We start from the raw sequence: 15,886 nt of genomic DNA, 5'->3' as shown, positions 1-15,886 counted from the left end.
ACTGTAGCGTTGTTTGTCTTATCCCTCCCCAGGAACAGATAGACTTATGAGTTCAGTGTTTGTTCTCCCTCCTCACCCACCCCTGACGAGTGCTGCGCGAAAGCTGGCTTTGGCTCTAGCTGAATCAGCCCAGAAGGCCAGTGGTGCCTCCCACAGACGAAACAACACCCCATCGCACCCCCCCCAGAGACGGGAAGCTCCTCACACCCAGGACAGACCACCCAGGCCCTCTGTTCTCGATCTTAAAGCGCACCCCCAGGAGTATAGTGGCCCTCAAGCCTCCTCTGGTTCCCAGTGGCAAACATCAGGACACAGCCCTGTTCAAAGGCACCACTGCCCTCATCCTGTGCAGTTCCTACCTGCGCACCTCGACTTGGAGCCGTTGCAGGTCATCGACAGACCAGAAAGCATGTGCAATTTCACACCTAACGTCAGTCCGCTCGGGTCAGGCAGCTTGGATGAAGGCAGTGCAGAGAGGAGGGACTGCAGGGAGGAAAAAAAGCTCAGAGATGCCACACAAGGAGAACCAACCTATCAGAGCGTTGGGGTTTCAACACCCACCCAGCCTGTCTGCTCCTCTCAGAGCCCATCAACTTCTCCTATATACGTGAACACCGACTCTATAAATGTTTTTAATTTCCGCGCTGTGCTGGCAGAGACCTCCATGCCTACCTCAATCGAGGAGGTCATTCCACGTTCTTCACAGCCCTCCTCAACCCATCACTACAGCCCAGAGGAGGACAGACCTCTCGGCCTGGTTGAGGATGGCTACAGCAAACATCATCGCCATCATCGGCCCATTCAACCAGAACGAATGCCTGCACCTCACTGCCCTCGGCCCGATGCCCTGCCACGTCACCTTTTCGGGCCAAGAAACATGTACAGGCAGTCCTCTGAAGGCCGCTACAGCACTTTAGGTTTAAGGCAACCTTTGTCACCTCAATACAGACGTTTCCCCAGAGATGAGCACCTTATCAGTGGGGGCCACAGGCATCCAGGCCAATGGCAGAGGTCAGAAGATAGAGCAGTTGGGCACCCAGCCATTCGGAGAGCCCGCTCCTTTCACTCCCCTCACATTAGTCACTACGAGCTGGCAGAGACAGACTTCCTGCCCCCTGACACCATGTTTTATGTCGAGCAGTCGTCGAGCCAAGAGCCGCCCTATCAGAGTCTGGTTCAGACTGGAATCTATCCTGTACGACAGCATTTTGAGAACTTACATGCTGACTATTCTCAAAACCCCTATTCTGATATAAATCCAGTTGATGGCTCCAGCTATTATGTAGAGCCCTGTAGGCAAAGAGGTATCCGACACAGTCAATCTTACACCATGCGCTCCACGAGAGAAAGTGGACAAATGGATTACTACAACTACGCTCAACACCATGCTCCTCCTGTGAACAGGGAGCTCTACATAGAAAAAAGGGACACTGTCGTTTACGAGGCTAGAGATGCTGATGTTTTGGAAAGAGTTGTATACCAACCAGTCAAGCAGGAGAGTCATTCCAGACTTAAAAATACGTGTCCAGATGTGCCACTTTATGAGATTCCTGTCTCGCCGACTGACACAAGAAACAGAGACATTGTGCACACTAGAAGCAAGTCTGACCCCGGGAACGCATGCCTCCTCTCTGCCAGCAGGACAGAAACTCAAAATATTGCGGCTGCTACATCCCCATCTTCTTCGAGGTCTCAACAGGCAGTCAATGAAGTCACCAGACAGCAGTATAGTCGCCAGTCGAGTGCCGTGCCAGGATCATCCAGGCAGTTTCCGATCAAAGAGAGCTCCTCGCGCCAGCCACCTCTTCGTAAAGTCCCTTCACTTCCAGAAAGGGGCTGTACTAACATCAAGAATGTGGAACAGAATAACAGAAGCCACACACGAGGCCATGACCAGGATCGTTTCACAAGTTCTAACGCTGTTAACAGCTACTCCGGTATTGTGAAACCTGGCATCCTCAGGAGGCCAGGGAGGTCGCAGAGCACCAGAGAAAATCGTCACTACTATCATTACAATGCCAAATCCCCCCTAGATCCTGAACATCTGGGATCTTCTTCCACTCAGCCCAACAGAAGGACTCAGAGCACTAAAGTCCGGCCCACACAATATGACCACAAGGAGGAGTATTATGCAGCGCCCAGACCAAAACCCACAAGATCGAGTAAAGCCATCGCAGGATATTTGCCCAGCCAGGGCTGCATGTCTCCCCACGGGCACAGACTGCTGTCCAAGGCTCTGGGTCAGGAGGCTTTTTATCATGCTGCACTGAGATCAGAGGCCGGGGTCTACGACTGATTATGACCACTGGTTTTATCCGATATCACATTGGGGCCAAAGGAGAACAGCACTTTATTCTCTGCCAGACCAACAGACTGTTGAAAGTGTGTTTGTTTAAACCGTCAGGAACTGCTAAAATGTGTGAAGTGAGATTACTGCTTGGGATCATACTGTCTCCGTCACTGGTAGTTTCATATTTAGCAATGGATTTTGAGGGAGCTCAAAGGGAACTAGTATGCAGATATTGTCTTAAATGTATTTGGAAGTAACATTAAGAGAGGCATGTATGGCTTATATATTTTATTTAATGTTTAAACAACAAGAGATGCTAAACTAAAGTAACTGGCTTTATTAATATGATTTCAGTATAGGAATGTGTACTCAACAGCATTCATTTTAAATGTATTATATTTGTATAATAACACACCGCTAACATGTGGCCAATGTACTGTACATTTTCTTTTATATCCCAGTCTGCTCAGACTTCAACAAGCACTTTTGAGGATAACTGTGTATGAAACACATTGTCTTTTCGTGGTGTACATGAATCCTCTTGATATACAGTATATATTTTTTTCTGTAAGAAACGGCTTGCTCTTAATCATTTATAAATAACAAATTAGCACTTTTGGGGGGTAAAATGGAAGATAACCTCATCTTTTTTCTTTAGCACACATTGTATAATGCAATCTTTAAATAGCAATGAGTGCTATGATTTCTGTTAAGGTCAAAGCTACCATATGCTACACATACTGTAATTGCAAATTAACTAATTCAGCTCAGTGAAAAAGTGTATTTTGTATGGCATTGTGGTTTTGTCACAAACATGAACATTTCTTTCCTCTTTTAGGAAACTTTTAACAATGTGGTGTTTTACATAAAATATGATGTTGTTTATTTCAATAAAGAAGCTGTTTCAGATCCAGACATGTAGAATAGGATATTCTGTTAAGATGCGTTATTTTAGTGAGTCTTAAACAAATAAAGATACTTTATCATATCAATAATAGTTTGAATTCTTGTCTCATATATTTTTTCCGCATTATCATCAGAGTGAGGTTACTTACCGAGTTTGGCATTGCACTGAAATAACACTGTCAGACTCACAATAGATAGAAACAAATACCACAATAGTTGCAGAGGAAACAGAGATAATATCTGCTTATTTATTTAAATATATTTTACACATTTATATTTCCTTAAAACATACCGCCTACATTACCTACAATGCAATATTAATGCCAAAAGTTGCGTCAGAGGTTCAGGTGTGTTATGCTAATAGCATAACGCACATGTGTTGCTGCCAGTAGCTGCTAATGTAGCAGCAACAGGAGCAGTCTACAGAGGTCTGGTAAACTCACTTCTTACTTACTTGACAATCCTAACAGTGTTTAATTTCAATCTGGGCTCCAAACCAACTCACTCCGACTCAAAAGACACAATGTTTTTACACACACTTGTGGCTGTATTTGCAAGCATACATATTGGTCAAGGAGGTAAAATAGGCTATATTTAACTAGCCAGCCAGGATTGAGAAAAAACATTAGTGTTGTGTTCTATTCTTACAAGCTGCATACAATATATTTCTTCTTCTGATTGAAACTTTTTATCATTACATGTTTTCCAAGTTTCGACTCAAATACGGTGGGATTTTGGGAAAAGGTTTATGTTCAACCAACAACAAATATATTTTCAACCACATGTTTGAAAGAGTATTTTAAACTTGCTAAAAAAACTAAAATAATGAAATGCCATAACAATGGTTAGTGTTTTGAACCAGGAAAAAGGTTAGATAATTAAATTCGTAAAAATATTGCCACCTGACCCCCAATTTAGGAGCTACTATAATACACGTGGCTTCTACTCACCACAAGGAGGCACTGTAGCACTGCAGGAATGATACATCTCCTATTCTCGGAAATCACAGGCTTTGATTTGCTTTTGTGACAGGTCATATCTATTCAAACACATTGCAGAGAATCCTTTTTTTTCTTAATAGTGATTTTGAATACTCAGTTATTGAGTGTGAAAGATCCCTCTGGTTGACTACTAGTTACCTTGGCTGTGGATGACTTGCTCTGAAGACGAGTATGCGCCTGTATACTCCTAGACTACCATAAGCTTGTTGCTTTAGAAATGCCATGCAATCATGGTTTAAAGTGTGCTTGAGAGGCTGAAGGATAATCAGAAGGAATCATCCAAGGTTGTCCAAAGTGCCTTGGGAATTGTTGCTTTGTTAGAAATTATTAAAGTGCCCCTCTTCCCGCCCTCCCAGATTAAAACAGCCTCCCATTCAGAGCTGACTGAAAGGCTTGGTCTGTGGTGAAAAAAACATTAAGAGAGCCTGTGGACTCAAAGCAATGTCTCCTGGCAGCTCTGCATTGCTCCTGGAGCAGTGAGCCATTGTTTATTCATCGCCGCATTGGCATTCAAAGTGCATCCTCACTGTTCTCTCTCATAACCAACAAGTTGCAATTTTTATGCATGTGAAGGTTGAAGGCAAATTATTTATGGGAGACTGGACCTGAGAAAAGAGAACGGCCTCGAGCAAAATGGTTTACGTTGGTATTTTCTATAGGCTATTGAATTCGCTGGATCACAGCAAGATATGCATGTATTATTCAGCTTTTCAGATGAAGAATTGTTGCCCTGCTAGACAGCCATCTGCTTTTTGGACTTTGTGATGCATTTGAGATATGCTATACTTTTCAGGATATGGTTAAGGTCTTTTTTTTCAGCAGGGGACAAATTAAATGAGTGGAAAAATGGTTCTTCACTGTCCCTCCCTCTAGGTTTTGACATCCCCCTCACTGCAGCGAAGGTTTTAAAGTAAGACATAACTGAGAAGAAATGGTGTAGGTCTTGATGTGTCTGAATTGAGAGAAATTGTTGAGGTTCAGCTGCAAAGGGAAGAAACCTTCACTTGTATGAGAAATTATTCAAGAACATCTGGTGGCATCCAGATGCAGGGATGAAATGTGTGAAGCTTGTGGTGCCAAACATCAGCAGGTGCAAGGTGAGAGGACTGCCATATCTCCAGGGGCAGGTGATCTGCGGGATAATGGTTGCCCTATACACCTTAGAAGATTACTCTTTAGAATTGCACAGAATTGGGCATTATAGACTCTTTACATTCTGGAGGAACAATTTAAAAACCCTAATGGTTCTTTCTGTGCAGTCTGCAGATCTAGTGGTAATATAGCACATGGCAGGAGCTGTGTTTCTCTGGTTCACTGCACTTTAGTGGCTCCATAAAGAATACTTTTTGGTTGTTCATTATAGTCTAATGTTCCATTACAAAACATTATTGGAACTATATGAATGTACACTTTCTCATTGTTCCTTTGATAGATCTTGACTATGTGCAGAGTGTATTTAAGTAGTAAAAAAGTACAACCCTTCTGTTCTGTGTGACTAAGGGAAGTCTGATCCTCACTCGGTACAATCTGGCTTTGTGCACACTGTCCTCAGTATTGACGGTTACAAGATTAGTTTCACAAGAGCTAAACAAGTAGTCTGCCGTTTTGAACTTTTAGGCAGGCTCCTGTGATCTTGTCTACATCGTAGGCTACTGATTATTTAGTTAGGTGAAGCACAGCCTTCCATGTTTTTTAGATTTTCTCTCATTCCATGCTTGTTTGTAAGAAGTGTTTAAAAGAGCGCTTTAAAACAAAAACAATCTCCGTAAACACAGATATTTCAGTTTGTATTATTCGAGGTCAGGTGGTAGGGACATGACAAATCACAGAAGGATACATCATGACTGAAGAAGAAATTAACGTGGGTGTCTGTCACTGTTTTTAAAAAACTTCCTCATTTCAGACTGTCCTGACTATAACAAAAGCCAGATAGTTGTACTGGCTCAAAACCCCCAGAGTAGTGTGGACACTAGCTATTAGCGTAGCAAAAGTTTAGCATTTTAAAACGGGACTGTATTGGATGTAGCCATAGAGATATTCTATGGTTCGCTGAAATTCCTAGTTAACATGACAATGGGTTCTAATTAAATTACAGCCACCAAGAGAACCAATTAGCCCCTGTCTATGGCCAGACGTATATATATTTATTTATTTAATTCAAGTGTATCCATGGTTTGAAATCGAAAATAAGCTGCTTTTTAGAGGAGGGAGTGTTAGTGAGTGGAGGAAAGCAGGGATGTAATGCTTGGTGATTGAATAAGTGATTAGACCCCAGGTTTACACAAAGGCTCCTCACTTGCAGTAATGGCTGTCTGTCAGGGCTCAGTTTTTTTTATTTGACATTAAAATGCATGTCAAAGTGACTAAGCAACCAGAAGACTGGGTACTGGCCCACACAATGAAATGCTCGCTTTGTGTTGCAAAATAATGCTCTTGACCTTTAACTGATGAATAATAACCAGAGACAGAGAATGCAATTATCCAAGGCATTACAGTTGGTTCAAAAGGTAACACCCAGTTGAATAAGCTTTACCCATGTGAATCCATCTGGGACATTTACTTGTAAATGATACATCTGTTATTTTTGGGGCATGGCTTTACGGTGCTTAATACAGTTTGATTATTTGGAATTTCACAAACATTTAAAACCATAAGGCATTGCTAATGAGGAAATGAGAACAAAAGCCACATAATTCAAACGGTTCCAAGCAGCAGAGGGTTTTATCCATAGAAAATAAAAAGCTCCCCATCTGGATCACTGAGCATTCAGGGTAACCATCAGATGAGAGGCCAGAGTAAACAAGCTCATGCTCAGTTGCTGTGCAGACCCAAAGCATTCACTGTTGCTAATGTTGTTGCCACTCCTGCAGGTGGATATTAAGTTGTGGTGTTCAGTGACACTGAAGGAAGACTGGTAAAAATAGTCAGGGCGTGAGAATTGTATATTATAAAGGAAAGCTATCGCTAAGCTGAAAATTATTAAAAAGCAGTCATTTAACGGAACAGGGAGCATGACTTGCTTTAGGCACTACCTTCCGTAATTTCACAAGTGCTTCATTTAGCCGGGCATTTAAGGATTTCATTTCTGCATTATCCATGCTCGGATATAATCTGTGACATGCGTGACATGCCTTTTTTTTTTTTTAGATAAGAGGAAATATTTAAAAAAAAATCTTTGTAAGGTGAAAGCAGCCACAACACCTCTTTCCAAGTGCATACTGTATTGTATTATTAAAAGGTAACAAATTGTGTATGTTTAATGCTAAATTGAGCGAGCTAAATTTATTTTGCTTTATTTCATTAAACTTAACTTTATATGATTAATACTTTAATATAAGTTAAACCTGACCTTAAATAATGACTAATAATTTGAGGTAATTAATGCAGACATTGATCATCTTCACACAGAAATGCAATGTGATGTTTTTTTTATTTTATATAGAGCAAAAAAAAAAACACTTGTCACTATGAAGTGATAGCCTAAAGTCCCCTACACACCAATCTGACACCAAAGAACACATCCCGACGCACCCGACTGTTGTGTTGCCTCACGTCTCCTGCGTCTTGGCCAACAGTCGCACTGGAACCATACTGGAACACACCGCAAAGACTTCAGCCGACGGCCAAGTAGCACGCGCATGCGTGAATGGCAATAACTCTCCTTACCAGCAGGCGGCGGTAGTGTGTATTTTTCATTCAAAAATGCAACAACAGGAAGACAGACTGCGTGATACACCGAGAGAAGAAGAACAGACTGCGTAATATAAACAAACAACAAATAGCGTGTGCGTTCCATTTTCACTCTACTGTGAGAAGCTCATGGGGCTTTCCCGAACCTGTGTCGAGAGCTGGAGTTAAATTAAGGCCCAATCCCAAACCACTCCCTCGACCCTACCCCTCCGTGACGGAGTGAACTCCGTCTGTAGCCACACTCGCAACTCAACGAGGCTCCCTCCTGTCAGATGGAGGGAGTAAATACAGCAGCAAGCTTTGGGAAGGCCTCCCCTCTCTCCGGCAGAAACAGGAAATGCCGTAACTGTATGTAACAACGGTTTCCAATCAGCAGCCCTTAGACAAAAAGTTTAAATGAATAACTCAAATAAAACTCCAAACATCTTTCATTGTATTTCAAAGCTCTTTTAGTTTTAAACCTGATGTTTATAAGCTTCTTAGTTTTTGCAACGGTCTGTAAATATACACAACTTTATAATAAAATGCACACATTTAACTTTTTCTAGACTAAACACAGGTATGATCCTAAGTTAAAAACATATGAGGTTATCATGAGGTTGTTAACATCGCAATTTACCAGTGGATGATTGCTGGAACTACTTGTAAACAGCGTGTTTCCTGACGGACACACACAGCGTGACTCCGTTCAGGTAGAGACCGGTCTCAAGTCAGCACCGCTGCAGACTCGCTGTTTGAGGGCTTGATAGCCCACTCCCCCTCCACACCGCTCCACACTCGTTGCTTTGGAACAGCCCTCAATATGGCGGACCCTCCGCGTGAACGCGCAAACGGAGGGGTAGGGTGTAGGAGGCGGTTTGGGAATGGGCCTAAATCTCAGATTTGCCTTCTTAACAGTTTGTTTGGGTCCCTCACTTCCGTTTCGCTTCTCATGCACTGATTCGCTAAGCTGAAATCGGCTTGGTGTGTCCTGGCCATGGTCCTGCCCCGTCGTGTCTTTTCGGCCGTGCCGACACCTTCCGCCGTCGGCTAAAGAAATCACTCTGATTGGCTGTTCAGCTTAGCGAATTTATTACAATTGTGTGGTGTTTCCTTTCATATTTGCTATTAATAAATGAGGGCCAACTATAATAGAATTGTCTGGAACCATAGCTCAAATCACTCACTAGACACTGACTTGTCATTTTAGTTATTTTCTTTACACTTGTACTTGTTTCACTAGCTCAGTTGTCTTTTATTCACATCAAAATACCATGATAAGAGTGAGCTAACACTTACTGAATCTCGGGCTTATGTCCTACAATGAATACCAGAAGGTAGCAGAAGAATTAGGCCTCAGGTGAGCCTTTCCTGTACATTTTTACAATTGAAATGTGATGTTAACTCAGTGCAGATTTGTGGAGATGACAACAAAGGCCTAATGGATAAACAGCTATGCTTAGCATGGTTTGACCAAGCACAAGTGTAATCCTTTGTACAGCTGAACAAATGAAATGAGTACCAAACATTTCTCTCTATTTGTCTGTAAACTTCTATAGCCAATCTTTCTGAAGCCGTGCTGCCCTACAAAGGCAACACATATCAGCTAGTCTGATTGTTATTATACCCTACCATGAACATGATTACACCATAGGGATGTATAATGAATGACCAAAAAGAAAAAGCGGTACAATGTTACAAAAACTAGAAAACCGTGTTAAGAAATCTTTATGATTTTGAGTGACAGCCATCTGATCCTCCTTGCCAATTTCCAGAACATGGCAAGTGCTCAAGCAGCTGCAGCCATTGGCGGAGGGGGGGGAGGGGGGGAAACAAGTAACCAACTGCAAAAAAAACAGGCTTATACCGTCTTTCTCCATTTCATGATTGATGTTTTGATTAGGGCTGTAACTGTTCACAAACATTTCGGTTCGGTTCGTACCTCGGTTTTTAGGTCACGGTTCAGTACGTTCAGATCAACGCACAGGACTTCTGTGCTAGTCATGGATTGGCCATAACAAACACCATGTTCGAACATAAGGATGCTCATAAGTGTACGTGGTACCAGAGCACCCTAGGCAGAAGGTCCATGATCGATTTGGTTATCGTATCATCGGACCTGAGGCCGTATGTTTTGGACACTCGGGTAAAGAGAGGGGCGGAGTTGTCAACTGATCACCATCTGGTGGTGAGTTGGGTCGAGTGGCGGGGGAAGCCTCTGGATAGACCTGGTAAGCCCAAACGTGTAGTTCGGGTGAACTGGGAACGTCTGGAGGAGGCCCAAGTTCAGGAGGCCTTCAACTCACACCTCCGGCGGAGATTTTCGGGCATTCCTGTGGAGGTTGGGGACATTGAACCAGAGTGGTCGGTGTTCAAAGCCTCTATTGCCGAAGCCGCGGCGGGGAGCTGTGGTCTCAAGGTCCTAGGTGCCTCAAGGGGCGGTAACCCTCGAACCTCCTGGTGGACACCGGTGGTCAGGGAAGCCGTCCGACTGAAGAAGGAGGCCTTCAGGGATTTGTTATCTCGGGGGACTCCCGAGGCAGTTGCAAGGTACCGACAGGCCCGAAGGGCAGCAGCCTCAGCCGTGGCCGAGGCAAAGCAGCGGGTGTGGGAGAAGTTCGGAGAAGACATGGAAAAAGACTTTCGGGCGGCACCAAAGTTGTTCTGGAAAACTGTCCGACACCTCAGGAGGGGAAACAGGGAACCATCCAAGCTGTGTACAGTAAGGATGGGACGTTGTTGACCTCAACTGATGGAGTGTTAGGGCGTTGGAAGGAGCACTTTGAGGAACTCCTGAACCCGACAACTCCGCCCTCTATGTTAGAGGCAGAGCTGGAGTATGAAGGGGGATCGACACCAATCTCCCGGGGGGAGGTCACTGAGGTCGTCAAACAACTTCACAGTGGCAAAGCCCCGGGGGTGGATGAGATCCGCCCAGAAATGCTGAAGGCTCTGGGTGTTGAGGGACTGTCACGGTTGACACGTCTCATCAACGTTGCGTGGAAGTCGGAAACAGTACCGAAGGAGTGGCAGACCGGAGTGGTGGTTCCCCTTTTCAAAAAGGGGGATCAGAGGGTGTGTGCCAATTACCGAGGCATCACACTACTCAGCCTCCCCGGGAAAGTTTACTCTAAGGTACTCGAAAGGAGGGTCAGGCCGATTGTCGAACCTCAGATTGAGGAGGAACAATGCGGACTCCGTCCTGGTCGTGGAACGACGGATCAGCTTTTTACTCTCGCAAGGATCCTGGAGGGGGCCTGGGAGTATGCTTATCCAGTCTACATGTGTTTTGTAGACTTGGAGAAGGCGTATGACCGGGTTCCCAGGGAGTCACTGTGGGAGGCGCTGCGGGAGTATGGGGTGAGGGGGTCTCTACTCAGGGCCATTCAATCTCTGTACTCCCAAAGCGAGAGCTGTGTCCGGGTCCTCGGCAGTAAGTCGGACCCATTTCAGGTGAGGGTTGGCCTCCGCCAGGGCTGCGCTTTGTCACCAATCCTGTTTGTAATATACATGGATCGGATTTCGAGGCGTAGTCGTGGGGGAGGGGGTCTGCAGTTCGGTGGACTAAGGATTTCACCACTGCTTTTTGCAGATGATGTGGTTCTGATGGCTTCATCGGTCTGCGACCTTCAGCACTCACTGGATCGGTTCGCAACCGAGTGTGAAGCGGCTGGGATGAGGATCAGCACCTCCAAATCTGAGGCCATGGTTCTCAGCAGGAAACCGATGGACTGTCCACTCCAAGTAGGGAATGAGTCCTTACCCCAAGTGAAGGAGTTCAAGTATCTCGGGGTCTTGTTCTCGAGTGAGGGAACAATGGAGCGTGAGATGGGTCGGAGAATCGGAGCAGCGGGAGCGGTACTGCAGTCTCTTTACCGCACCGTTGTGACGAAAAGGGAGCTGAGCCAGAAGGCAAAGCTCTCTGTCTACCGGGCCATTTTCGTTCCTACCCTCACCTATGGTCATGAAGGATGGGTCATGACCGAAAGAACGAGATCGCGGGTACAAGCGGCCGAGATGGGTTTTCTCCGCAGGGTGGCTGGTGTCTCCCTTAGGGATAAGGTGAGAAGTTCGGTCATCCGGGAGGGACTCGGAGTTGAACCGCTCCTCCTTCGCGTCGAAAGGAGCCAGTTGAGGTGGTTCGGGCACCTAGTTAGGATGCCACCTGGGCGCCTCCCTAGGGAGGTGTTCCAGGCACGTCCAGCTGGGAAGAGACCAAGGGGTAGACCTAGAACCAGATGGAGGGATTATATCTCTTCTCTGGCCTGGGAGCGCCTTGGGATCCCCCATTCAGAGCTGGTTGATGTGGCCAGGGAAAAGAAAGTTTGGGGCTCTCTGCTGGAACTGCTACCTCCGCGACCCGACCACGGATAAGCGGGAGAAGATGGATGGATGGATGGATGGTTCAGTACGTTTTCGGTACAGCAGGAAAAATGATCACAAAACATAAACTATTAGTTTTGGGTTTTTAATTATTATTAAACTGTGAATATTTACTTAAATAAATACAAAATATAATAAAAGGAACATTAAGGTGCAGCATTTCGATGAACTGAAATAATCTGTATTTGAACTGTACTAGTACCTAAGCAGCCAGTTTGACATTATGACTTGCTTGTCATTGTATTTTCATTTTTTTTAAATTAATTTGTCCACATTGCTTGCCAAAAGGGCAGACCTGCTGGCACTAACAATGTCTCCTGCTGTGGAGAACACCCTCTCGCTAGGGACAGAGGTAGCAGATACAGCCAGGTAGCGCTTTGCTAACATGGCAACATAAGGATATTTGGCGTTTGTAATAGCTTTGGCTCGGTCTGAAGTTTTTGTGAGTGGTGGAGGCTTAAATGCTAGCGGGAGTTGGGTTTGCACTTCAGTCTTTTTTCTTTTGGTACCGGTGATATTCAGGTTTGGGTGATGTCTTTTCCAATGAGTGTGCAAGTTTGATGTATTGCCAGCCGCGTAACCAATTTTAGTTGAACAATGCCGACAAACAGCTTTGGTTCGGTCCACCTGTCTTTGTCCGTACACACATGTACGTACGTATTAGGGATGCCAGTGATTATTCGATTATTCGAATATTCGTTACAGTCTCCGTAATCGAATATTATTTTTAAAAATCGATTTTATTTATATATATTTTAATTATTATTTGTTTTTGTTTTTTTTCTGGCTTAGTTTCAACCAAAATATAGACTAATGCTAATAATAGTAATATTATTAATAATTGTAAATGGCCATTGCTCACACCACCAGTTTGTTTTACTGTAAACTTGGAGGAAGCCTGCGTGCAGAGCAGACTGCTGCTGCAGCACGCTACACACCGACCCCGCCGCCACCCCCCCTCTCCCTCACACGTGCGACTAAAGATGAACAAAGCGGCAGGTAAAAAGAGTTCCTCCTCGTGGAACTACTTCGTACTTACAAGTCCAAAGGAAGACGGTCTATCACAGCTCAACCTCAACAATGCGTTCGCATTTGAGTGCGAAGCACGCCAAAGAGGTTACAGAGAAAGACGCAGCGCTGCTGCGCATAGCGCATCTCCAAATAAAGGCAATGGCAGGCACTTTAGAAAATAACAAAAAATAAACCAACATCATGTTGATTTATTTATCGTTTATTTTGTTTGTACTGTTAAACATGTTCCAGTAAAGAAAATAACGGAATTCCTGTTGTCTAAGTTTTTTTTTTCTCTCCCGCGGTGGGGGGGGTTTGGTCGAATAATTGATTATTATTCGCCAGGGCTGCCGAATAATCGATTTTGATCATGGTCAGTTTCTGGCAACCCTAGTACGTATACCGTTACACCCCTAGTTTTGATTTTTACGATTTAATCCATGTATCTGCATTTCTTAGTATTATCTTTTCTCTACCCCATCCTCTTTGCACGTGTCCAAAAAAAAACATAAAGTCACCATGTGGCAGTTACGTAAACAGACAACGACCAGTTGTTTACAGGAAAACCTAAGTTATATCTTACACAGGCTCCGTCCTCTACTGGACTCTGTGGATACTACCTCTTAACCATACTATGCGAGCATTCACCTACTGAGATATCTATAAACGTGTGGCGGGCCTACCTGAATGCGTGCGCAAGCCCACCATATATAAGGTGGCCACACTGCCTGACTGTCATCCTTTTCTCTTCAGCAAGCGAACAACAACTGAAGCAGAGAAAGTAAAACGTTTGAAAGAAGAAGAAAGAGTTATCATACCTTCATGGAGTCGCCACTTCTAGAGACCCGGGCCTGTCCTTCGTGCCCTGGCTTAATTGCGGGCGCCGATCCCCACCACCTCTGCTTCGAATGTTTGGGGGACCAGGATATGGCCGAGGCGCTCGTTGTCGGGCACTTCCGGGTCCGGCGTCCATGGAAGTCCACCGCCCAGGTCTGTACTTCCCCCTAGGTGATGACTATGGCGGCGGAGCGCCCATCTGCTCCCAGCAGGCAGCAGGCTGGGCAGAGAGCCTCTGCCCCACTGCCGCATGACAGGGCGGCTGCAAATAAACACGGGTGTGTTGGGCATCTCGCTCATTGCTCTTCCGCAAGAGGCCCCCACCTCACCGGATCAGAGCGATTATTTGATGTCGCAGGGGGATCACGCCGCTGTCCCACACTCGCCGCCCCGCTGTAAACTCCAGTAAAGGCACGTGAGTGGAATAAACCGCATAAATTGCTGTGCGGGTTCAAGAGACGCTATTGCCGGCGTGCTATTGTCAGAAAATACACCTTGCCTGGTATAATAGCTCCGATTAATGCGTTTCACCGTTGAATGTGAAACACAGCATTAATACGAGGGCACGCGGCCCCCGTGAGTGTGGCCGCAGTGCGTTCAGGGACCTCCGCAGAAGAACAGTGGGTTACGTATTGTAACCCTAGTTCTAGAGTGATGTGTGTGAAAAATGCATTCAGTTAAACGCATGTATCCCAGAGTAAGAGTCATCTGTCTCCACAATTCAACATTTCCCGATAATGTCCGTTTCAAAGAGACATTAGGACAGAGCCGCTGCCCCACGAGAGCGTGCCGCATTGTGTTCAAGGACCCCCAATGAGCCAATCTTCCTGGAAGGTTTGGCGGCGGAGTGGGCCGCCAGTTCTTAGCTGCGACTCCACAGCTGCTTGAAGGTCCCCTAACACAGTCTTTTGGGAAATGGAAGCTTAGCTGTGTACTGACAGAATGGATGGACAGGACACTGAAACTGGGGTACTCACTCCAGCGTCCCTCCTCCATTCAGAGGCTTAAGAGAGGCAAATCTATCATCCCAGGAGGAGATAGGTTTCCTTTCAACAGAGATGCAGGCCCTGTTGCAAAAACAGGCTGTGTCTGTTGTGCACTTTCAGGAGAGAGAAAATGGGCTTTACTCCATGTACTTCCTGGTTTCCAAGAAGACAGAGAATTCAGACCCATTCTGGATCTTCGCAGCCTGAATCAGCACATTGCCTGCAAAAATTTCCATATGTAAACCAATTACTGGAACTAGGGCAGCCGGGCGATTGGTTCACAACCATCGACCTGAAGGACGCTTACTTTCATGTCAAAAATTGCTCCAAAGCACAAAGTATTTGCGTTTTGCCTTCCAGGGGGTAGCCTACGAGTACAACAGACTACCGTTTGGCTACTCCCTATCCACACGCACGTTCAGGAGAGGAGTCTAGAGCCTCTATCATGTACATTGGGCTCTATTCTGTCCTATTTACAGATACTGTTGGATAGGGGGCTTGCTTATTCCACAATTAAAGTGTATGCAGCAGCCATTTCGTCCTGCCATGAAAGATTTGTCAGCCGCTTATGACGCGGTTTTTGCAGGGGCTGAGGAGACAGCGCCCAGTAGTGCATGCCTCCTCCTCACAATGGGATCTGCCGTTGTTGATCGAGGCTCTGGTCACAGAACCATTTGAGCCTCTGGAGCTCTCCTCCCTGAAGGCACTATCATTGAAAACAGCTTTGCTGTTTGCCCTGACTTCGGCCAGGGGAGTGTCCGAGCTGGCCGCTCTGTCGGTGCACCTGAGTTGCTTTTTGATCC

At 45.3% G+C, this 15,886-nt stretch overlaps 1 protein-coding gene across 1 annotated transcript in view; it reads left to right on the top strand.

Moving 5' to 3' along the window:
* The window catches only part of arhgap32a (Rho GTPase activating protein 32a), a 33,030-nt gene extending 29,743 nt beyond the window's left edge, over positions 1–3,287 (top strand). The window contains exon 22 of the mRNA XM_079676574.1: positions 33–3,287. Within this exon, the coding sequence (XP_079532700.1) occupies positions 33–2,296 (2,264 nt within the window). The 3' untranslated portion in view covers positions 2,297–3,287. The remainder of the gene's footprint in view (positions 1–32) is intronic.
* Positions 3,288–15,886: the final 12,599 nt, after the last annotated feature.

Source organism: Notothenia rossii, assembly GCF_949606895.1.
Source record: "Notothenia rossii genome assembly, chromosome: 4".
NCBI lineage: Eukaryota > Metazoa > Chordata > Actinopteri > Perciformes > Nototheniidae > Notothenia > Notothenia rossii.
Note: the sequence above shows the minus strand (reverse complement) of the source record. Positions and strands in the feature narration are given on the sequence as shown.